Source organism: Chiloscyllium plagiosum, chromosome 31 (genome assembly GCF_004010195.1).
Source record: "Chiloscyllium plagiosum isolate BGI_BamShark_2017 chromosome 31, ASM401019v2, whole genome shotgun sequence".
Classification (NCBI taxonomy): Eukaryota; Metazoa; Chordata; class Chondrichthyes; order Orectolobiformes; family Hemiscylliidae; genus Chiloscyllium; species Chiloscyllium plagiosum.
In genome coordinates, this window is record NC_057740.1 from 6152516 (window position 1) to 6177886 (window position 25371).

Sequence of the window (25371 nt, forward strand, 5' to 3'; positions counted from 1 at the left end):
CCCTCAGGGAACACCAGAAATCCTTGTGCTGGAATGGAACTGAAGCCATGAAAGGTAATTCCTTCCAATAAATATAGTTGGGGGAATTCTATGTAACAGTGCATTCCACCCTCAGGAAGGATGTTGAAATAATAGATTGGGTACTACCTGCTGTGTAAGAATATGTGTGCACAGAATGACTTGAAAAATTGGATCAGTTTATATTGCGATATTGAAGATTATTCAGTAATTTTGTGTTTATAATTATGAAGATGGGAACAAAATGGACATGATTGCACAACTACATTAGAACAGGCAAATGCTTAAGGCGAAGGTTGTGAATTTGGTGAGTGCAACAAATTCTGGGTTTAGCAGATCAACATTCCAGAAGTGGTTAGCTGGTGGGTTGAATGAAATGGGATATAGGAATATGGAACTATTTGGATGAAATTAGAACTATGCCTCTTATGGAGAATAAGCAACGTAGGCTGATTTGCTGAAAAACTATTTGTTGCATTTTGTAACAATCCAATGTTTAAGAGAAAACCAAGACCCACAAATTGATTGCTGTCACACTTTATATCCAATGCTTTGCACAAATAACATCTTCAGGCCATTACCTGAATGTTAGACAATGTAGTCATTCCCTGTTACTGTGCACAACGGGCAATGACCTTGTTGTTTATCTTACTATTCAAGCACATGCATTCATTTATTGAAAACAGATTTTCACCCTCTTTCCCAATAAAACATTTACAGAGGAACCTCGGTTATCCGGCATTCGATTATCCAAATATTGGATTATCCAGCACTGTTGCAAAGTCCCGATGCTTGGCTGAACTATATAACCTGATATTTGGTTATCTGGAATTTGATTAACCGAACAAATTACTCCCCACCCGTGTCCTTCGGATAATCGAGGTTCCTCTGTACAGGTCAGTGTCTTATCAATATTGTCAAGGAGATAATGTTCTTATTTCTAAAGCAGAAAGTCAGAAGGTCAAATTTGATTTCGAGATTTGATCATACAATTGAAGCTATTACAAGAGTAGTGCAGGATTAGACATGTTCACTTCCAGGTTAGCTGTTAAATGGAAACTTTTTCAGACAAACATACAAAGTCCCATGACAGAGAAGGATTTGCAGGTTTTCCTCACCATCATGTTTTCTGAATAAACTCTCGTAAAACAGATTATTGGGCTGTTAATATCATGATTATGTTTTTTATGCAAATTAGATGGTGTATTTTCTCACACGGCAACTGTGACTATCCTTCATTAATCAAAGCCTTTTGGAACATCCAGAAGTGATTAAAGCAGCATTATCAATGCAGAGATGCAGCAAGACAGATACTAATAAAGAGTAGACAGACACTCAGCAGCACCAGGCAAGCAATTGATTCTTTTTGGTTGGTTTTATCCAATGTTAGCGTTGGCACTTTGAGATTTCCATCTCAGGGTAAAGTGCATATTTGGCGATTCCACAGTGATTGCCCCTGTCCTTGGCCATTTTGATATAGCCATTCATGCCCCAATCTGTTCCATAACTAAAATGTAAGAGAGCACTATGTTAGATTTCCACTCAAACACACCTTTAAACAGAACATTTAACTAACTGAACGTTTCAACATCAGATTATTGTTTTACCAAAGAGCAACGTTGGACATTGAGTAGCACTCTCACTCAGTGCTTCACTCGAGTGTCTGCCTGGGCCTTGTTGTTCTCATTGTGACACAATGTTCAGAAGAAGCAGCTCAGGGTATGAGCAGGTAGATGATTAGACACCCTGGTTGCTATTGTAAATGGTGGCAACTGATATCAGGATGTGAAGAGAGAACCAAGTTTGATACAAGTTTGATACTGAATCAGATTTCCCAAACCTACTTTCGCAGAGCAGCATTGAGTATTTGGATAGACCTCACCTTCCCCCAACTGGAATATCAAAAGGAGATCAAGTGAGCCACATGGTCTCTCTTCAGTCATTAAAGCAACTGGACAGGACGTCCCATTGAAATCCATCGAGATTTGGTACAATATTTCAATGAATGGCAAAAAACCATCAGGTGGAATCTTAAAAGGACTCTTTTAGTGCTCACTGACTCTGAGCCTCCCTGGATGCGGAGATATAAGGCTTACAGTACTGCTGTCTGATTTAGCACATACACACACACACACACACACACACACACACACACACACACACACACACACACACACACACACAGCCAGCAGATTGTCAGCAGTCTCAGTCTGGAAGGTGACAGCTTTCAGTCAGTGAGGGGGGTCTCCGCATGAAACCTCAGGGTAACCTCTGATACCAGTTCAGGGGCTTGGACATGGTCAGCTGCTTGGGATGGTCACAGAAGGATCTTCTCTTTATAATGAGGTAGGGAAGACAAGCAGTCCCTTGAATATTCATTCCAGCTGCATGGGCCTTTGAGATCCAAGTGCAGTAGTAATCTTGGGAATCAGAGGTTAGATTAGATTACTTACATTAGATTAGATTAGATTACTTACAGTGTGGAAACAGGCCCTTCGGCCCAACAAGTCCACACCGACCCGCCGAAGCGTAACCCACCCATACCGCTACATTTACCCCTTTACCTAACACTACGGGCAATTTAGCATGGCCAATTCACCTGACCTGCACATCTTTGGACTGTGGGAGGAAACCGGAGCCCCCGGAGGAAACCCACGCAGACACGGGGAGAACGTGCAAACTCCACACAGTCATTCGCCTGAGTCGGGAATTGAACCCGGGTCTCTTGCGCTGCGAGGCAGCAGTGCTAACCACTGTGCCACCGTGCCGTCCACGGTGCCGCCCACGGTTAATGCCATGATCAGTTTGTTAATGCCAATCTTGGTGCATGGGACACTGGAACAGCCAGAGAGCCTATGGGGGACTTTAGGGCGGAGCTTAATGTCAGGAAATCTACCGCACTCCTTGAGTCATTCTGCCCTATTGTGGATAGTTTTCTCCTGGAGAGAGAGAGAGAGAGAGGTGGGTAGTATGGGAGATGAAAGGCAGTGATACTTGAGGTGCAGATGGTGAGGGTCTGAGTGAGATGGTGGCTCCAACAGGTCAACAAAGGATTTTCTCCACTGGGGCTGACCGAGTCCTAAGGCATGTCTGACTCATCTCCTGCACTTCTATGCTCACCTCTTCCCCTCCTTCCCAGAACAATGACAGAGTTCTCCTTGTTCTCCCTTTCCATCCCACTAGATTAGATTTTTTTTAAGATTACATTAGATTACATTACAGCGTGGAAACAGGCCCTTCGGCCCAACAAGTCCACACCGACCCGCCAAAGCGCAACCCACCCATGCCCCTACATTTACCCCTTACCTTACACTACGGGCAATTTAGGATACCACCACCAAACACATCTTCCCCTCCCCTTCACTATCAGCATTCCACTGGGACCAATCCCGCCTCTCCATCGCTCCTAGTCCTTCTTTCCCATGTATCCACACTCTTCCCTGCCCTGGCACACTCCCATGCCATCACTGAAGGTATAAAACTTGTCTTTTTACCTACTCCCTGTCCAAGGCCCCAAACACACCTTCCAAATGAAACAGCAATTCATTTGTACTTCTTTCAATCTAACCGACTGTGTACGCTGCTCACAATGTGGTTTGCTCAACATCGGCCAAACTAAATGCAGGCTGCGATGATCTTGATTTTCTCGTTCCTTGCCATTTGAATACACCATGCTGCTCCTATGCTAATATTTTCATCTCAGGCTTGCTGCAGTGAGGAACGACACCTCATTTTCCACTTAAGCACTTTACAGCCTTCAGGACTCAACATTGAATTCAACTTCAAGGTATGAACACTGACCCCCATTTTGGTTCGACCTCCACTGCACCACTTCCTTCCCCAACCCTCACTCCCATGTCTTGTTTGTGTGTCATTGTCTTTGTTCTCAACAGGACTAACCTATTTCCTTCAATTCACACCTATCATTAGACTGATTTTGTATCTCAATCCCTCCTTTACCAGCTTTTATCTTTTGATTTATGCAACCTTACCATCCAGTCCACTCATTTTCTCCCTCTGGCAACAATTAAAAAGAGCAACTAAGTCATGTTGCACTTGAAATATGAAACTTTCTCTCTCTGAGTGAACCACTGGCTGTTACGGCTCGGGTTGGCTTGGATAATTGCTGGAAGTTCGATGGATGGTTTAGGGCAAGAGGGGAAGTCACAAATTATGGAGTTGAACAGAAAAATGAGGAAGCAAGGTAAGAACACACACTGTGCAGTCCTGGTGCTAACCCACACTGAAAATATTAAACTCCAAAACCAGTACAGATATGGTTCCTCCCTATAAACCATTTATTAGGCTACAAGTGGAACACTGAGTGCAGTTCTGCTCACCACACCATCAGAAGGATGTGATTGCATTGGAAAAGGTGCAGAGGAGATTCACCAGGATGGTGCTTGGGATAGAAAGCCCTACTTATGAGAAGAGACTGGGTTTGTTTTCCTTGGAGCGAAGGAGGCTGAGGGGAGATCTGATTGAGATATACACAAACAGAGCAGATTGTGAGAATCTTTTCCTCATGGCAGACATTTCTAACACCAGATAGCAAAATGTTTAAGGAATAAGTAGTTTAGGGGATATCTGTAAAAAGAAAAATCATCCGACATGTGGTAGAAGAATGGAATGTGCTGCCTGAGAGGGAGGTGAAGGCAGGTCGTCTTACAATATTTAAGGAACACCTGGATACGCACTCAAAATGCCAGGGCATAGTCGGCTATGGACCAAGAGCAGGTAAATGGGATTAGTGTAGTTTGGTGTGTGTTGGTCAGTGTAGACATGGAGGACCAAAGGGCCTGCTCCTATGCTGCATGATTCTATAAACCTTTCTATGACTCAATGAGATACAATATTTAAAAAGAAAAATGTAATTGTAGGTAAGTTAAACTCAGTGAGAATTAATACACATTTATGTGTTTCTGAATATTTTTGTGGGTTTACCTGTTTTTAACAATCCAATAATTCCCCTGATGATCGTATTGATATCCAACCACTAGCATTGCATGAGTAAGTTTTGTGCTGCTGCAGTTTGGCTCATAATAAATACCTGCATAGAGTACAAATATATTATCTGTGCAAGAAATTAATTTTAAACACGTTTCAGAAAATTCCCAGGCTTTGAACCTTTACATCCAAGGACATGGAAGTCACAGAGTAACTGATAAAATAACAATCAAATAGAACATTCTGATCTCCTAACTGGAGCTGAATTAAATTGTCTGGTTTTTGGGATCTGTCAGTAATTAGTCAGGAAAGGGCAGTGTCTAAGATTGGTAAATTTATAACTAATATCTCTTACCACTTGCTTTATATGTTCACTAAATATTCTTAGGTTTACTTATTGCTGGGCTCCTTGCTGAAATATTTGTATCATCAATAGACAAAGGTGAGGTGCTGAAAGCCTGGAGGTTGGCTAACATGGTCCCATTATTTAAGAAAGATGGTTAGGAAAAGCCAGGGTTCTACAGACTGGTATCCGCAGTGGGCAAGTTGTTGGAGAGAATCCTGAGGGACAGGATTCACGTGAATTTGGAAACACAAGGACTGACGAGGGATAGTCAGCACGGCTTTGTGTGTGGGAAATCATGTCTCACAAACTTTTTTGAAGAAGTAAGAAAGAGGATTGATGATAGCAGAATGGTGGATGTGATCTACATGGACTTCAGCAAGTCCATCGATAAGGTTCTCTATGGGAGATGGGTTACCAAGGTGAGATCTCATGGAAAACATGGAGAACTAGCCATTTGGATACAGAACTGGCTCAAATGTAGAAAACAGAGAGTGGTGGTAGAGGGTTGCCTTACAGACTGGAAGGCTGTGACCAATGGAGTGCCACAAGGATCGATACTGGGTCCACTACTTTTTGTCATTTATATAAATGATTTGGATGTGAATATAGGAGATATAGTTAGTAAGTTTGCAGACGACAACACCAAAATTGGAGGTGCAGTAGACACTGAAGAAGCTTACCTCATAGTACAATGGAATCTTGATCAGATGGGATAATGAGCTGATGTGTGGCAGATAGCTCCTTGAAAGGAGAGTCACAGGTAGATAGGATAGTGAAGAAGGCATTTGGTATACTTTCCTTTACTGGTCAGAGTATTGAGTACAGGAGTTGGGAGGTCATGTTGCAGCTGTACAGGTCATTGGTTAGGCCACCATTGGAATATTGCGTGAAATTCTGGTCTCCCTCCTATTGGAAGGATGTTTTCCCTGGAGCGTCGGAATCTGTCAGGTGACCTTATAGAGATTTATAAAATCATGAGGGGCATGGATTGGGTAAATAGACAAAGTCTTTTACCTGGGGGGAGTGGGTGGGGGGAGTCCAAGACTTGAGGGCATAGGCTTAGGGTGAGAGGGGAAAGATATAAAGGGGATCTAATGGGTAACGTTTCATGCAGAAGGTGGTGTGTGCAGTCTGCCAGAGGAAGTGGTGGAGGCTGGTACAACTGCAGCATTTAAAAGGCATCTGCATGGGTCTATGACTAAGAAGGGTTTAGTGGGATATGGGCCAAATGCTGGCAAATGGGACTAGATTAGGTTAGGATATCTGGTCAGCATGGACGGGTTGGATTGAAGGGTCTGTTTCCGTGCTGTACATTTCTATGACTCTATGATATTAACTGCAATTCTATTCTCATTCTGTCTTTGGCAATTTTATTTCCTTCTTCATTTTCTCTCTCAACTGGCCCTTGCTTGAAGAATTAATCTGACATGCATCACAGACAAAGTCTCCTTTTATCTCATCATATTTATACCTTTATTCATAAAGCTCAGAATTATGATGTGCTTATCATCCTTTTTTTAAAATCTGTCTGCCATCTTCAAAATTAACAGACAAAACACGCTAAGGCTCTGTTACTTTATCCTCTGTAAAATGGCATTATTTTTTATCGGTGGTCCCTCCTCATTCTTCCAAAGAAAATGCATTTTGTGTGTTTCGTTTCATCTGCCCGTTTCTCTCTTTCATTTTAACCCATGTCCTCTTTAAGTCTTATTGACTTCAGAACTTTAATAACTGTGCAAGGATGGAATGAATCAACAAAAGATAAACTTATGTCTGTAAAGAATCAGGAAGAAATCCAACTGAAATAAACTGATAAAGGACGAGGACAAACTTATAAACAAGTTCATCATGTCTTGGAAAGGAGGGAGTCAAGATTATTTCAATAAAACTGCTTTGGTGCCTGCTTGAGAAACTGGATGCTTTATGTCACAAGGGCAACTGATTGTCATGCAGAAGAATTGAAGGAGTTAACTACAGGAAAGCTGTGTCTTTGAACAGACAGTTAATACCAAATGTAACAAGGAACAAAGAAGCTACTTCTGATAATAAGGCAAGCTGCAGATTTGTAGTAATCGGGATGAAAGGACATTTAAAGAAAAATCGTTAATATGAGTCCACAGAGACAGAAGGACGAAAATGTGTGAAAGAATCAAACTCCAGAACTCCACCTTAGTGACCTTTGAAGAACAACACTGTACAAGGATCAATCCCTGGACACTTCCAGAGACAGACACTTTTGCTTGGGATCCTGGCCAGATTTCACCATTAATCAGGTAGTCACCAAGTCAGGTTATGAGGCTGAGCTTGCTTACTTGAGGGACCTTATCTTGGTTGCTACATCGAATTAACATTAAATTGTTGTTTCAGTACTTGATTGTCTGTGTGATTTCTTAATAAGTAACTGAATTAAAGGCAACTTGTAATGATTTACCCACAACAAGCCATCTTTGGACTGTTCACTCCACTTCAAATTATTTACAAATTGAGGCCACATCACGAATGCAGACTGAAAGCATCAGCGCTCTTAGCATTGAACCATGGGAAGTCCCACTGAATATTTCACCAATTGGGGGGAACAAAAGGGAGATTTGTGTTTTGAATGACAAGGGCATTCTGAGTTTTAATAATGAACTGTATTTCCAATAAACTTTTGTCCTGCATTTACAACGATGAGGCCAAATATCTTCTAAATGGATAGCACATTGAATATAAAAAATCTTTAGTTTTGAACAGTATTCCAAGCGTGAATGAATTTTGTTTCTTACCGCTTTTATAATGTTGGAAAGATGTGTGATTTGCATCGACAGCAACAGAAATGGGTCCAACCTGAGCCACTGCTGCAGCGAGTTGATGCTCAGAATTTTGTTGAATGCATTTCACACACGCACAACGGGTGACAATATCACTTCTGTTAAAGTGGCATTCACCTTGCTAAATTATAAAAAAAACATTCACACCTCAATATTTAAATTAAAAAGAGAGAGCTAATTAAATAATGAGAAACAATTTCAATTACTTCCTAAAAACACATGAATTAATTTCAAGATTACCTCGGCTGTGTAGGAATAGGAAAATTCAGAGTTAATCCCATTTTGTTTTACATACTCCAAAGCACTATGTACAAATCCACGATTACATCCATGGCTTTTCCGATCACAGTCAACCAAGTTCTGCTCACTCAGAGGAATCAGCTTTCCTGTTCTCTTAAAAAGCTGTCCTTCAAGTGATCCAGTTGCACTGAAAGCCCAGCATGAGAGACACAGTCCCTGAACAATGACAGAGAGTAGACAAACATTTGTTTTATCTTCTACATAGAAACATATAAAGTATTTAACCTGTTGGAAGCTCTGAACCATGTGGGCCTCTTAAGTCTCACATTAGGGGCACTTGTAAACCACACATTTAATTGATCTTATCTAACAAAGTGCTTCAGGGTTTTTCTTTGTCAAACTACAAGCTGTAAACGATACCAAAATAAACCTGTGATACAGCCTGCTACGACAAAGAGCCTTTTCATTAGGCCACTCTCACATCAAAACCTTTTTATCATGTACATTTCAAGGATGGGACTGTGCCAAGGTAAAAGTAAAGTTGTCCTAGTCTTATCAGACCATGGGGCTGCTCCCTTGTTAGAGAGAGATGGTTTAATCTGAGTGTGACCAGGCCTCGGGCAAGGGGAGACCTAGCTAATGCTGAAGTGAACCCAAGCTGTTAATATTATTCGGCATTGCAAACCAGCTATCCAGCCAACTGCGCTAACTGATCCCCTTCTGCCAAAGATTGCTCAAGTGTCAAGTTTGTGCAAAGGGTCCTTTGTTTTACAATTGTTCCACTTTAGTTAGAGACTGGAAATAAGAGGGAAATCCTCAGCACAGTAAAAGGAAGGAAAGTTTCAATCAGCTGTAACCAGAACAGAGGTTATGTAACTCTCCCATGTGACACACTTTGCACTGTGACCTTGCAGCCCACAGACATAAAAAAGACCAACAGATGAGATGGCAATTTTGGAACAGAGTGTTATTCGAGCTTAATGTGCTGCAAGGAGCACGATTGGGGTCATTTGTCTCATACCAATGGATAAGTGTCAGAAGTGTTAGTATAGAAACTATCTTGTGAACTAAAGTGATTCACCCAGTAGCACAGTCAAGAGAACAAACCCCTGGCTCCTGAACAATTTAACCAACTTTGGATGGCGTGTTTTAGTCTGGGGAAAGCTCGTTCAGTAACAGTCTGTAAAAACCTACTCACCTGTTAACGTGGCAGTCAGAAAAATCTAGTCTTCTATTAACATTAGTAAATGCAGGTGTCTCTCTACAGCAAACCAGACCCCGTGCTCAGCTAAGCCAATTTCTGAGTCAACCTTTCTCAAACGTGGCTTCCAGAAGAAATCCTACATTCATGTGAATCCTACAATATGTACCCAAACATATTATTACGTCTCCAACCACTGGGAGGTGGGACTCGGCAAGATTACCTGACAGACAGGAACCTTCACTGGTGACAGACTTTCTGCAGTCAACCACAAATCACATTAATTAAAGCACATAGACTTGATTTTAAGTTATTCTTAATTGTAGTGTTTTCCCATGCTCTCTAACTATTTGAAATAGACAGTTGTTGGTTTTGAAATAAACAGAACCTGGTGGAAACACTCAGCAAGTCTGGCAGTACCTATGAAGAGAGAAGGAATTAGCATGGAGCATTTAGGAGGCAGAACATTTTAGTTTCTGGGAAATGTTATTGATCTAAAGTGTTAACTGCCCTATAGCTGTTGCGTGATGTGTGGAATGGTTTTGATTTTTAAACAATTTTCATTGAAGATTTTCGGCATCCATGGTATTTAGCTTCCGCTTCAACATTTAGTTTTGAGCTGTGGAGAGGGAGGAGTCAATAAGCAAAGAAAATCTAATAACAGTGCTCCAACAAGAGGATCAGACCCAAACAGAATTCGACTTGTCCTTCATTAATCGTGTCAAACTTTTTCGAGGGTGTCTATCAACTGACAGCTGAGTATACCTCCATTATTCTTCTTGCTTCGAATTCTGCTCAGACATTTGATGTATTGGTTTGTGCATACCAGCCAGGGGCCCACAGATCTGACTGCAACAATTGCAGATCTTCTTCCTGGCCACCAGATGGCACCACATTCCATTTCTACACACACCCTTGTGACACTGTACAAAGTTAAAAATCACACAACACCAGGTTATAGTTCAACAGGTTTAATTGGAAGCACACTAGCTTTCGGAACGCCGCTCCTTCATCAGGTGATAGTGGTGGACTCAATCATAACACACAGAATTTATAGCAAAAATTTGCAGTGTGATGTAACTGAAATTACACATTGAAAAATTGATTGTCTGTTAAGCCTTGGGAGAGCATGTATGAGGGAATGAGGAAATAAGGGAAGGTGAGTGAGGGTTCACAGTGGGACTAGAAGAGAGTGATTGTGAGCAGGAGAGGGAGAGAATGTCCACATGAGTGGGAGAAGGAGGGGATTTCTGATCCCTGGGACATAGCGAGTTATCCCTTAACTCTTATCCTAACCTTCTCCTCCTTTTCCAAACCCAAATATATGTCTACAATACATCTGAGAGAGAAAGAACATTGGAATTTGTCTCCCTCCATGTAAAAAAAGTTTAGAAATGCATTACTCAATTTACCACATTGAAGTTTCTACTCTTTTATTGGTTTCTTTACACATTTCCATGCCATTGTTTTCCATGTTGAGCTAATAATATAGATTGGGGATTTTCTACATGGGCCTTGAGTAAGGTTTGTATGAAGTCTGTCTAATCTCACCTGATTTGGAGATGCCTGTGTTGGACTGGGGTGTCTCCACAACCACCTGATGAAGGAACGGCGCTCTGAAAGCTAGAGCTCCCCATTAAACCTGTTAGACTGTAACCTGGTGTTGTGTGATTTTTAATCTCACCTGGTTCTTCACTCCGGTAACAAAACCCTTTGTGCTCCAATCAACTCTCTGAGGCAATTTAACATGATTCGTTGCTGCAAAGGGTTCACACACTGTGTGATCAATCTCCTTTTCTTTAAATCCATTGAAACGCTGATTGAACTCCTCCGTGGTCTAGAAAATCAAGACAAAATATTATTAATAGATTAGAAGTATCAGAAAGCATGGAATAATGGTAGGTTTCAGATGGGAAGATGTCCCACAAGATTTATATGAATGATTTGAAATCTAAAATTGAAAGTACAAATTCCAAATTTGCTGATCACATCAAACTGGATGAATTGGCTTATATTCATGAAGAGAGCAATATGATATAATTAACCATTAACAAACTTGCAAATTGAGCATCCACCTGGCGCATTCATTTCTGTATGGGTCAGTGTGAGCCAGTGCATTTTGGTAAGAAAAAGTTAAAGTTTGGAATGAGCTGCCAGAGGAAGTGGTGGAGGCTGGTACAATTGTAACATTTAAAAGGCATCTGGATGGGTATATGAACAGGAAGAGTTTTAGAGGGATAGGAGCGTAGTGCTGGCAAATGGGACTAGATTAGGCTGGGATATCTGGTTAGCATAGGGTCTGTTTCTGTGCTGTGCATCTCTATGACTCTCTGACACAGCTTGCTGAGAGAATGAGGTCCTTGCTTGTGTTCCTGGGTTGGGTGCACAGTGGGAGGAGGAATCCCAGGTCCACTGACTGGACCTATACAAATGGCCACCCTGTCGAACTGAGAGGAGGAGACATTCTTGCAGCCAGAGGCAGTGAGTCATTCCCACAGGAGGCTGTGGATCCAAGTCATTGAATGTATTTAAGACAGAGATAGATTATTGATTAGTAAGGGGATCAATGGTTACAGAGAGTAGGCAGGAGAACAGGGGTGAGAAACTATCAGGAGAAAGTGAGGACTGCAGCTGCTGGAGAGTCAGAGTCGAAAAGTGTGGTGCTGGAAAAACACAGTTGATCAGACAGTGTCCAAGGACCAGGAGAGTCAATGTTTCAAGCATATAAGCCCTTCATCAGGAATGTAGGGGGAAGGGTGCTGAGAGATAAATAGGGGGATGGAGGTGAGGCTGGGGGAAAGGTGGATAGTTGGGAAGGAAGATGGATAGGGAGGATGGTTCAAGAAGGCGGTGCTGATCTGGAAGGTTGGATCTGGGATAAGGTGGGGAGGAGGGGAGATTTGGACACTGCTGAAGTCAATGTTGATGCCGTGTGGTTGTAGAGCCCCAAGACAGAAGATGAGGTGTTCTCCCTCCAGTCAGTGGGTGACTTTGATTTGGTGGTGGAGAAGGTCCAGGACTTGCATGTCCTTGGGGGACTGGGAGGGGTAGTTGAAGTGGTCAGTCACAGGGTGGTGGGGTTGTTTGGTTTGTGTGACCCGGAGATTTCCCTGAAATGTTCCTTGAGTTGGCGCTCGGGTGGTGGAGAGCGTGGAGCTAACAAGGGAGTCATGGAGGGAATGGTCTCTGCAGAACGCAGATAGGCGTGAGGATGGAAATATATTTCTGGTGGTGGGGTCTGACTGAAGTTGGTGAAAATGGCCGAAGATAGTGTGAGATGGAATGTGAGGTCAGGGGGGGTTTATTCTTGTTGTGGTTGGAGAGATGTGGTTCAAGAGTAAAGGTGCAGGAAGTGAAGGAGTTGCAATTGAGGGCATTGTTGATCATGTGGAAGCGGAGATAGTGGTCCTTGAAACAGGAGGACATCTGGAATGTCCTGGAGTGGAATTGCTCCTCCTGGGAGCAGGTACGGCAGAGGCAGAGGAATAATGATTGATTCAATGATGGAGTAGACCCAATGGGCCAAATGGCCTAATTGTTCTCTAGCAATTTGAGAAATAAGGAGCTGATGTTTTGTATTGTAGCAACTTGGCACAGTGGCTCCGTGGTTAGCACTGCTGTCTCACAGCTCCATGGACCAGGGTTCAATTCCAGCCTTGGGCAACTGTCTGTGTGGAGTTTGCACATTCTCCCAGTGTCTGAGTGGGTTTTTTCTGGGTTCTCAGGTTTCCTCCCACAATCAAAAGATGTACATGTTAGGTGAAATGGCCAAGCTAAACTGCCCATAGTTTTTGGGGATGTGTAGGTTAGGTGCATTGGTCAGGGGTAAATATAGGATAATAGGGGAGGGGAATGGGTCTGGGTGGGTTACTCTTCAGAGGGTCGGTGTAGAATTGTGGGACCAAAGAGCCTGTTTCCCAACTGTAGGGATTCTGGGATTTAAATCTTATGTTCTTAGGGTTGTTTGGAGAAAGGAAAGGGAGTAATTGCTCAGGCGAGAAGAGGGGACTGAGGAACATTACATTGTAAACGGCTGGATTGTATGATTTTTCTGGTTTCTGTATGTTACCTTCTAAAGACAACTACAGATCCTACGTTTCCTGTATTAAATATGATGTGGAGGTGCCAGAGGTGGACTGAGGTGGACAATGTTAAAAAAAACACACACTATCAGGTTGTATTCCAACAGGTTTATTTGGAAGTACAACCATTTGGAGCGCTGTTCCTTTGTCAGGTAGCTAGTGGGGCAGGATCATAGGACATAGAATTTATAGTAAACAATCACAGTGACTTATAACTGATGCGATGAATTGAACAAACCTAGCTTGCTGGTAAATCTTTAATCACTTCGAATGGGTTGCTGGTTTCTATTCGTTAATATGTAAATCCCAGAACTTCTTTCAAGTCACAATTGTGAGATAACATTTCATAAAAAACCCGTTTTTATAAAAAAAGATAAGTTTTATAAAAAAAGGTGACATTACAACTCAGACAATGCATTAAAGGCATGAGGTTAGAGTCTGTATGTATTCCAATCTCGAGTCAGACCGGTTATATTTCCAAAGTAGGAATTTATAAAATGTCACATGGACTGACAAATTCACCCATAGACTTGTGTGCGTGAGAGAGAGAGTGAGGGGGGAGAGAGAGAGAGAGAGAGAGAGAGAGAGATAGAATGTGTGTGTGTGTGCGCATGCGCTTGATGGAGTGTGTGCCTAAGTGTAATGGAGTACATGCTTGTGAGAGGGTGTGAGTGTGAATATGAGTCTGGGCAGGGGGTTGAGTGTGTGTCTGAGAGAAAGCGTGTGTATGAGAGAGGGGCTGCGTGAGTATGTGAGTATGATCGTGTGTAAGAGTGTGTGTGTATGTGTGAGTGTTTGTGAGAGAATGTATAGTGTAGTGGGGTCACCTGTAGTGTGACATGAACCCATTATCAATGAGGATGAGCACCTCACCAAGATCTTACCTATACCTCCACCTCCCGCCTGTAAGTAACCTCCTACCTTAAACAGACCATTGTTCACAGCAAACTGCCCACCCGTCAGGACAACATCGACCACAAAACCGTACAACCCTTTCAAGGCAACACCCGCAAGACATGTCAGAGTGTCACCACAGATACTATCATTACACATGGGGACACCACCCCCCCATGTACCCAGCAGGTACTCAATCGACTCGACCAATGTTGTCTATCTCATACGCTGCAGGAAAGGATGCCCTGAGGCATGGTACATTGGCAAGACCAAGCAGAGGCTACGACAACAGATGAATGGACACCGTGCAATAATCACCAGACAGGGATGTTCCCTCCCAGTCGGGGAACACTTCAGCGGTCAGGGACATTCGATCTTGGCTCTTCAGGTCACCATTCTCCAAGGTGGACTTCGCAATGTGCAACATCGCAGAGTGGTCGAGCAGAGGCTGATAGCCAAGTTCGGTACCATGAGGATAGCCTCAAGCAGGACCTTGGGTTCATGTCACACTACAGGTGACCCACTACATGAGATACTCTCAGACACAAGCACACACATATACATACACTCCTACACACTCACACACTGATGCAGAGTCTCTCTCATACACACAATCTCTCTCAGACACACACACCCACACTCACACTCATGTGCACACCCTCTCACAGGCATATACTCCATCAAACTTGCACACACACTATCAAGCGCGGGCACACACACACTCACACTCTTTCCCTCTCTCCCTTACACACACACACTCAGATAAGTCTCGGGGGTGTATTTGCATTTGCAGATTTGTATTTGCAGATACATTCTATTTTGTTCAAAAAGCGCACAATCTGTAGGCATTTTATAAATTCCTACTTTGGAAATAGAACCAGTCTGACTCAAGGTTAGAATACAGACAGACTCTAACCTCACACCTTTAATGCATTGTCTGAGCTGAGATGTCAGCTTCAGTTATTTTGGGAATGTGACTTGAAAGAGGTCCTGGGATTTACATATTAGTGAATCGAAACCTGCAAACCATTCAAAGTGATTAAAGACTTCATAGCAAGCTAGGTTTGTTCAATACATCGCATCAGTTGTATTACACTTTGATCTTTTACTATAAATTCTGCGTCTTATGATCCTGTCTCACTAGTTACCTGATGAAGGAGCAGCACTCCGAAAGCTTGTATTTCTAAATAAACCTGTTGGACTATAACCTGGTGTTGTGTGATTTTTAACTGTATTCAATATCCATGTGGCTCTACAAATGTTCTGTTGGTGTAAAATAAATGATCATTTCATTTCATACAAAGAATGTTTTTCCTGTTCAGGAAATACCAGTAAATTAAACCCTGGTCCTACTCTGACAACTGCTCTCACTTGGTCAGAGTTCGATATATCTTAACTTTACCAGGACCAGAAGATGGCTACATCTAAATTAGATTAGATTCCCTACAGTATGGAGAAAGGCCATTTGGCCCAACAAGTCTACACCGACCCTCCAAACAGTAACCCACCCAGACCCACTCCCCACATTTACCCCTGACTAATGCATCTAACACTATGGGCAATTTACCTAACCTGCACATTGTTAGATTGTGGAAGGAAACCCACACAGGCACAGGGAGAATGTGCAAATTCTACACAGTCGCCCAAGGCTGGAATCGAATGTGGGTCTATGGCGGTGTGAAGCAGCAGTGCTAGCCACTGATACACCACGTCTTCTGAGATTGTGAGCTCTTCCTTCCAATGAGCCAGCAAAGAAGGCAAAAAAAATATTAGGATACAGGATTTCAAGATTAGAGCTATATTTTAAGGTGAAAGGAGAGAAATTAAAAAAGACATGGGGGCAAATATTTTACACAGAGGGTGGTTCGCGTGTGGAATGAACTTCCTGAGGAAGTGGTGGATGTGGGCACAATTACAACATTTTAAAGATATTTGGATAAGGACATGGATAGGAAAGGTTTGGAGGGATAGGAGCCAACAGTAGGCAGGTGGGACTTGTTTGGGATTATGTTCAGCATAGACTGGTTGGACCGAAGGGTCTGTTTCTGTGCTGTCTGACCCTATGACTCTGATGTATCTGTGACAGCATAACACTCAGAGCAAATGCTCATGAGAAGGGAAAGAGTGAGTGCAGGAGAAAAGGGTGGAGATGACAGCTAGTGGCTTTCAGTGATACTAACTAATTAAACCATATATCAAGGTGAAGTGTTTGTTCAGTGACCAGTCACGACAGATCCCAGACACATTTATACTCACCAGATCTCCAAATTGGTTCAATCCCACAGTGAATGTGTGCTTTCCCATTGCATACTCCATGTTGTGCCGTTCAATGTATCTCACATTGTCCTCCCACAATGCTCTTCTGTAGGCCTCCTCAGCCTGAAAAAAAGGTTACATCAAGTCAACTGAAGACCCAGCTGTTATTGTCACTGTGAGTACAAAGACGGTGCTACATCTGAACACTGACCATGAACTGATGGGCTCCAGCTCACAGGCAGTAAAGATTGTTCAGACACAAACAATCTAGATTCAGGTAGATGCAGATGCTGGAACACAGGCGATTAATTAATTACCTCAAAATTAAAATTATGCCGATCAACATTGAAGTTACATCGAGTTCTCCATACGTAGGTTATGGAAATCCAAGGAACATCATTTTTACACCAATTGTTGACAATAATTGTTTATTATTGATGAAAAATGCTCTAACTTTCAGAACAAAGAACAAGAACAAAGAACGAAGACCAATGTACCAGAGGAACAGGCCCTTCGGCCCTCCAAGCCTGCACCGACACACTTTGCCCTTCCATACTAAAACTGTCTTCACTTACAGGATCCGTATCCCTCTATTCCCTTCCTATTCATGTATTCGTCCAGGTTTCTGGAAAGCTGCTATTGTGTACGCTTCCACCACCTCCACTGGCAACACGTTGCACTCACACTCTTTGTGCAAAATACTTGCCTCGTGCATCACTTTTAAACTCCCCCCTCGCACCTTGAACCTGTGTCCCCTAGTAATTGACAGCCCCCACCTCTCCCCGACCCCCCCCCCCAATTCTGGGATAAAGCCTCAAACTTTCACTCTATCCATGCCATTCACAACCTTGTAACTTCTGTCAGGTTGCCCTTCAACCTCCTGCATTTCAGTGAAAACAAACCCAGTCTATTTAACCTTTCTTCACAGCTAAAACCCACGATACCAGGCAACATCCTGGTAAATCTTTTGTGAACCCTGTCCAAAGCATTCAGATCCTTCTGGTAGGGTGATGACCAGAACTGATATTACATCTGTACAGAGGATCCACTCAGGTTAAAAGCTGTGTTATCTAGATTGGAAATCAACTACCCCACACTGTAATGGGTTTTTGGGATTTGCACACATTCACCATCAAATCATCTGCCTCTTTATCAATTTTCAATTAATATTTTAGAAAGTCAGTGTTTCTGAATTAAGAATCCCAGGAGCAGGGGAAGGCATGCATTCAGCACAGTGGAAACAATTGAATCAATTTGGGCAAAAGATAAAATAAATGAATTATTATCATCACGCCAGCACTTTCAAATACTAGAAAGGAGGAGGAAGGAAAGCCTTAGGGAGGTAAGATAAAGAGGAGTGAACAAATAATTTTGACTAAGAAAGAACAAATGAACACAAGGGGAAGAAAGATAGAGAGGAGGTGAATGAGAAAGAGCAATTAGAAGTGATGTGTGACAGTAATAAAGGGAAAAAAAAATAACTTAAGAAAGAGACAAATAATTCTCAGTGTTTTTTTTATACAGAATTAAGAATTACTGGAGAGAAGTTTTTGATATAAAAGATGAAGCAAATATAGCCATTTCCTGGGGAGCACGAATCAGTTTTACCACAAAAAAGCGGCCTTTCTAAAACAGTCTAAAACTTGAGAAACAAGTTCTGCTTTGAATTGCCCAGTGGAACTGCAGTCGCCCAGCTCTTACCATTTTATATTGCTTCCCATGCAATGATTTCCAGTTGATCCAGGCTTCATCCAATGTTGAATCAAATGTGGAAACAGTGGCTGCAGCCAACATGGAGACCAAAACCCAGTCCACAAGCAGAGAGCACCTCATGGTGGGCATTCTGATGGAACAAAACCTTCAACCTTATTCTCAGTAAATGGAGAATTTGTGAAATCTGCATCTGAACCAATTAAATTTTTAAAACTAGGATGTTACATTTCTTCCTAATTTCTTGTGGCTCCTTTCAATCTCCCCCTCTGTAGAAATCACCATTCAATTTGGAACAGTAAGGAAAAGACAACGGGCAGATGGCAGCTACAGTGTCAAGGCAAGAGGGAAGCAGGAAAAGGATAGAGAGTCAATATTGGGAGAAAATAGACCACAGACAGGTCTGCAGTATTTAATGGCATCAGTTCAATGTAAAGAGTTTAGTGAGAATTCAGGTGGGCTGAATATCCACTTTGATAGACTCTTAAATGCTGAAAGAGTGGGAAAGATAAATAGCATGTTGGCCCTCATTGCAAGGGCATTAGAGTACAGGTGTAGAGTGGTCTTGCTGTAATTGTAGAGAGTCTTTGTGAGACTGTACCTGGAGTACTGTGTACAGCTTGAGTCTCGTGCAAAGGAAGAATATACTTTCCATACAGGAAGTTCAATGGATATTTACTTTCTTAATCACTGGGATTGAAGGATTGTTTGTGATGAGAGGTTGAAGATACCTTGACTGTTGTTACAGTTTTGAAGAATCTTTGGTGAGAAGTCTACACAAAAACACCCTTTGCCCATCGAGTCTATGCCAGTCAAAAACAACCATCTGACCATTATCCCAGCACTTGGCTCATAGCCATGTCAGCTTTGGCATCACGAGTGTACGTCTAAATACTCCTTAAATGTTATGAGGGAGTTCTGCATCCACTAACCTCTGAGGGAAAATATTTTCCTCACATTCCCTCTAAACCTGCTGCCCCTTATCTTCAATCTATGTCATGCCCCAATCATTGATCTCTCCACCAAAGGGAGAAGTTCTTTTCTGTCTATCCTGTCAATGTTCCTTGGATGTTTATATACCTCAATCACGTACACCCTCAGTCTCCTCTGCTCAAGAGAACACAACCCCAGCCCATCCAATCTCTCTTCAATAATTGATACTCTCCAGCCCAGGCAACATCCCAGTAAACCTCTCCACCCTCTTCAGTGCAATCACATCCTCCTGTAATGTGGATTCCAGAAATACACACAATACTCTCGCTGTGGTATAGCTAATGTTTTATGTTAGAACATAACCTCCCTGCTCTTAAACTCTATGCCTTGTCTAATATAGGTAAGTATCCTAGATGCTTGTTTAACCAGTTTATCCACCTGTCCTGCTACCATAAGGGACTGATGAACGTGCACACCAAGTTCCCTCTGATCCTTGGCAGTTCCCAGGCTCCTACTGGTTATCGTGTATTCCCTTGCCTTATTTGTCCTGCACAAGTGTCTCTCACATATCGGAACTGAATTCCATTTGCAACTGATCAGTCCATCTAACCAGCCAATCTAAACCCTCTTGTAACCTAAGGCCACGCTTTTATCTACCACCTTCAAATTTTTCTTAATTATTCGCAAACTTACTGATGAACCTTCCTACATATCAAATCTAAATCATTTGTATATACCATGAACATCAAGGGCCCCAGCACTGATCCTTGAGGAACCCACTGGACACAGGTTTCTAGTCACAAAAACACCTCGAGTATATCACCCTCCAAATTTGCTTGGATCCCATGGGCTCTTACCTTTGCTATCAGTCTCCCATAAGTGAACTTATCAAAAGCCTTTCTGAAGTACAAGTTGACTACATTAAATGCTTTGCCCTCACCTACATATCTGGTCATCCCGTCGAAAACTTCAATCAAGTTGTTCGGACATGACCTCCCTCAACAAAACTAGACAGACTTGCTGAGCCTTTCCAGTAATTTCCGTTTTTGTTTCTGATTTTCATTCTTTCTCTTACAGGACATGATGGGTGTAAGTGGATAGGTTATTTCCCTTAACTTTTCCCAGTTATTGTTCAACTCAAAAACTATTTGTGCTGCAAATAATTGGAAATAGGAATGTCTAGGTCAAACTTAACTTTCCTGATGAATTCACTTAGAGATCAACAAACAGAGGGACAATGGAGGAGGAAATAAAGTGAGTAAGAGTCAAATCAGGTCCAGAAAAGTAGAGAAAGCAAAAACGACTGAGCAAGAATGAAAGTAATAAAGGACAGAAAACATTTGCAGCTTGTAAGTTTTAAAAATCTCTAAGGAACAATTTCTGAAAAGAAGGAGACCCAACAGTTTCAGTTGTTCTCATTTTGGGCTACATATTGAATGGCATTTCAAGAATTTGCACCTCATTTAAAAAAAAAGCCCTGGCTCTGTTAAGTGCTAGCTTTAACTTACAGCAAAACGTGCAGTAATTTTGTGAAACTTGAGAGGGAGGTCACAATGAGCTGCTGTTTATACAGAGCCATCAGCAGAGTGGCACAAAACATCGAGCAAGTTATGGTGGATCACAATTCACAGGGTAGTTCATCATCCCCAAAAATCAGTGAATGGTTTTCAGTGATGCACTCGTTATATTGTGTGCATCACATTCTCTGTTAAATTACCAGTAACTTCTTCTCAATTGCTTCTACTATCAGTTTGCATGATATTTGCCTTAAAATGGTTAATATAGTCTCCCTATTGTCACCTTACCTCAACAGTTTGTCTTCTTCTAGTCTGGTCTTCCTCAAGAAGTGTACTCAGAGTGAGCTGATCTGTGATTTTATACCATATCTTAATGTTTTGGATCGTCCCCCTTTGAACATGATGCAAATAGTCAGTGATTGACAGGTTCAAGAAGGACTATGTTTATGTAAATGACTTTTTTTGTCAGCACTAACATTAAAGCCACATTGCTTTCTCACAGGAATGCAATATCTTGGCTATAGATAATGGGATTAATCATTCTTATATTTGAGGCAAAATGTTGCATCGTACAATGACAATACATTGGGCTTTCTCACAACACAGAACTTAAATTCACAGCTCCACTTTTTAAGCACAATGAAACAATAATGCTACATACAAAAATGAGAGAAGCTTTGAAAAAATTGGTGCCATTTAATTAGAACAGGGTGGATAGGGATAATGAAAGATTTGCAAGGGGCAGGTCAGAGAAATAAAACAAAATCCTGGGGTTAATTTACACTTATGCTAATTAATGATATGATTTTTGGAAGATAGAAAGTTGAAATGGATAGTGTTGGATGCTTGGATACGAATTCAATTAAAAGACACAATTGATCCAGATAAAGATTTTGGAGTCAGTTTCCTTCATTTCCCTGCATTTAAGTGCAGACAAAGAAGATATCTTTAAGATTGCATTTAGTCATTGTTGTATTCACAATGCACTCCAGTCCACAGTGGCACAGTGGTTAGCACTGCTGCCTCACAGCGCCAGAGACCTGGGTTCAATTCCCGCCTCAGGCGACTGACTGTGTGGAGTTGGCACATTCTCCCCATGTCTGTGTGGGTTTCCTCTGGGTGCTCTGGTTTCCTCCCACAGTCCAAAAATATTCAGGTGAGGTGAATTGGCCATGCTAAATTGTCCGTAGTGTTCGGCTAAGGGGAAAATGTAGGGGAATGGGTGTGGTGGATTGCGCTTCGGCGGGTCAGTGTGGACTTTTTGGGCCGAAGGGCCTGTAAGTAATCTAATAATTCTTGAAAGATCTTGATAGATGACAAGAGAGGTAGATATTCATAAATGTCATTGAAATGACTGAAGAAAATAGACTGAGCTGTTCCAGACTCAACAGTCAACATAGCTAACCAATGCGATCAATTTAGTCAATACAATGTTGCACTTTACAAATAAAATAGTGAACTCAAGGAGAGCCAATGGCTTAGTGGCACAATCACTGGACTGTTCATCCAGAGACCCAGGAAATGTCCTGGGGACATGGGTTTGAATCCCACCACAGCAAATGGTGGAGCTTGAAGTCAAGAAACATCTGGAATTAAGACTCTGAAATACTACTCTGAGTCCATTGTGAATTGTTGGAGAAACCCATATGGTTCACTAATGTCTTTTTGGAAAGGAAACTGCCATCCTTACCTGGTCTGGCCAACATGTGACTCCAGACCCACAACAAAAAGTGGTTGACTCTCAAATGCCCTCATCCTGTTAAAGCATAAAAAAATGTTTGAGGAGATTTGAACTGTACAGATCCCTGATCAGACCAGATCTACAAAAAATGGGATTTGATCTGGTTAGTGAGAAGATCCATTCAGCTCATCTCTAACCTAATGAAGTCTATGGAAACTTTGGAAAAGTCTGAGGCTTAACATATTTGAATGGGAAAGGTACATTGATAAAAGTATCTCAAACTGAATTATAAACCAGCAAAGGACATGAGTTCAACCTAGTAAAAGACAAATGTGGATTTCTTTTCTTCATTTACAGAGCATGGGCATGCTGCATAGACTAGGATTTATTGCCCTTCCCTTACTGCCCAGGTGCAACCACTTTATCTGAGTCTAAAGCCACGTATGGCTCAGACCAGATAAGGATGGCAGATTTCCTTCCCTAAAGGATATAATCATTGTGAAAAGAGAATGGCTGTTCACATAAGAGGGAATCCCAAAGGCTTTACTGGCACATTAAAAGGAGTGAGGGATAAGGAGTGGGGATAATCAGGGACTAAAAATGGAATTTACATGGGAAAGCACAAGGCATAGCTAAGATATTATATTAATACATTGCATCTATAGAGCCATAGAGTCAGACAGCACAGGAACGTACCTTTCGGTACAACCAGTCCAGGCCGACCTTAATTCAAAACTAACCTAGTCCCACCTGCCTGTGCTTGGCCCATATCCTTCCAAACATTTCTTCTTCACGTATGAATCCAAAAGTTGTAACTCTACTCACATACATCACTTTCTCTGGAAGTTCATTCCACACAAGGAACACTCTATGTAAAAAAGGTTGCCCTTCATGTCTTTTTAAAGTTTTTCTCCTCTGACCTGAAAGATATGACCCTTGATTGGAAATCCCCCCTCCAAGGGCAAAGACCCTTGCCATTCATCTTACCTATGTCCCTCATGACTTTATAAATCTCCATCTGTTCCAAGGAAGATGATACTACCCAGATTATGGTGACAGAAGGAAATTCAAAACCATAAGGAAGAGATATTGGATAGACTGTCTGCATTAACACTGATAGGGCACCAAAATCAGATGAAATACAAGCAAGGATATTGAAGGAGGTGACAGTGGAAATTGCAGAGATATTGTCCAAAATGTTTCTGTCTTCCTTGGACTCAAGTATGTCGTCAAAGGACAGAGAATTGCAAACATTATGCCTTTGTTTAAAACAAAATGATGTAAGAATAAGCCTAGCAGTTACAGAGCAGTTTAATGTCAGTAGCTTGAATATTATAGAGCAATAGAATAATCGAGAAATATGCATGGAAACAGGCCCTTCGGCCCAACCTGATCCATGCTGACCATGGTGCCCACTCAGCTAGTTCCAATTGCTCACATTTGGTCCATAGCCTCGAAAGCCTTCCCATCTATGTACCTATCCAAATTAGTGAGCTTTGAGAAGATTTGTAGGTCATGTTGAGATTCTGGATATTCTAATACAATAGTTTGGGCCAGAATGAACAGTCACAGGAACAAATGTGGGTTAACTAAACCAGCATGGATTTCTTAATGGAAAGATGTATTTAACTAACTCACTGGAATTTGAAGAGAATAACAGCAGGTTGATGAAGGGCAGGTTGTTGATGAGCTACACATGAACTTTCAAAAGGTGTTTGTGCTGCACAACAGACTTGTGAGCAAAATTATAACATCTGGAATAAGAGGGCCAGCAGTAATGCAGATTGGAAACAAGAGTAATTGTTTAAATCATTGGAGGAACTCAGCAGGTCTGGCAATATTTCTAAGAGAAAACAGAATTAACATCTCAAATCCAGTGACTCTTCTTCAGAACTGATGGTATCTAGGGAAAATGATCTTTATGTCGATGATGGACGATGTGGTGGGGAGGGATAGTGAGCAGATAGGTCAAGGGAGAGAAAGAGAGAGAGAGGCAGAGCAGGAGAGAGAGAGAAGGTGAAAGAGAAGGAGGGAGGAGAGGAAGGGAAGTCGGCAAAAAGATGGTTGAAAGTAAGCCAGGGAAGAAGAAAGTCTGGAGAGATGATAATGGAGACTGAGTGGGTGAAATTGGCTAAAAGCAACCCATGGTATGATCAAAGACACGTAAGGAAGGGGTCAGCTTCTAAAATTATCGAACTCAATCATGAGTCCTGAAGGCTGCAGGAGCCCCAAATAGAAAATGTCATGCTGTTCTTTGAGCTTGCACTGAGCCTCACTGGTGAACATATTCAGAGAGATTTATCACATGTTTAGTGGTATCTTTAATTATGCTGACAAACCACTTCTAAGTGAGTATTGTCGTTATATAGTTGTCTGAAGAGGCAATATTGTGGCACAAATGGATTAAATCCAAAGAATTTTGTGCACCTCAACCCGAACATGGTGTATACCATGATGTTGATCAGTAATCCTGCTACCAATCGGTTCTATCTTATTTTGCATAAAATCTTGTCTATGTCTCACATAGAAGTTGGAGGGGAAAACAAAAGGAATTTGTGGGTGCATTGCACCTTTTTCACGGTGACAGGCAATCACTGCAATATCCCTGAGGTAACACTCTGACCCAATAGAATCTCTCTGCCTGGACTGAGAATTAAGATTGACAGATAACTGCTCTTGTGGCAATGATGACCTAACCAATCAGCATTTTGTTCACATGCTGTATAAAATGGTGTC

The 25371-nt window shown here is 41.9% G+C and overlaps 1 protein-coding gene across 1 annotated transcript; it reads right to left on the reverse strand.

The window, feature by feature from the left end:
* Positions 1–847: 847 nt before the first annotated feature.
* LOC122565185 (procathepsin L-like) lies at positions 848–21341 on the reverse strand. The gene is made up of 8 exons (XM_043720895.1): positions 21243–21341; positions 18496–18637; positions 16795–16917; positions 11247–11399; positions 8362–8577; positions 8077–8242; positions 4963–5068; positions 848–1525 (listed from the first exon to the last, which is right to left on the reverse strand). The coding sequence occupies exons 2-8, from the start codon at positions 18634–18636 to the stop codon at positions 1405–1407; spliced, it is 1026 nt and encodes a 341-aa protein (XP_043576830.1). The 5' UTR covers position 18637; positions 21243–21341; the 3' UTR covers positions 848–1404.
* Positions 21342–25371: the final 4030 nt, after the last annotated feature.

What these genes read in the sequence shown, in the direction of transcription:
- LOC122565185 (XM_043720895.1), bottom strand. Translation starts at nt 18,636, where the DNA reads ATGCCCACCATGAGGTGCTCTCTGCTTGTGGACTGGGTTTTGGTCTCC. An exon ending in ATGGGAAGCAATATAAAATG is followed by an intron (nt 16,918 to 18,495) that starts GTAAGAGCTGGG and finishes CCTTTTTTTCAG; the next exon opens with GCTGAGGAGGCCTACAGAAG. An exon ending in TATTGGATTGTTAAAAACAG is followed by an intron (nt 1,526 to 4,962) that starts GTAAACCCACAA and finishes CTTACATTTTAG; the next exon opens with TTATGGAACAGATTGGGGCA.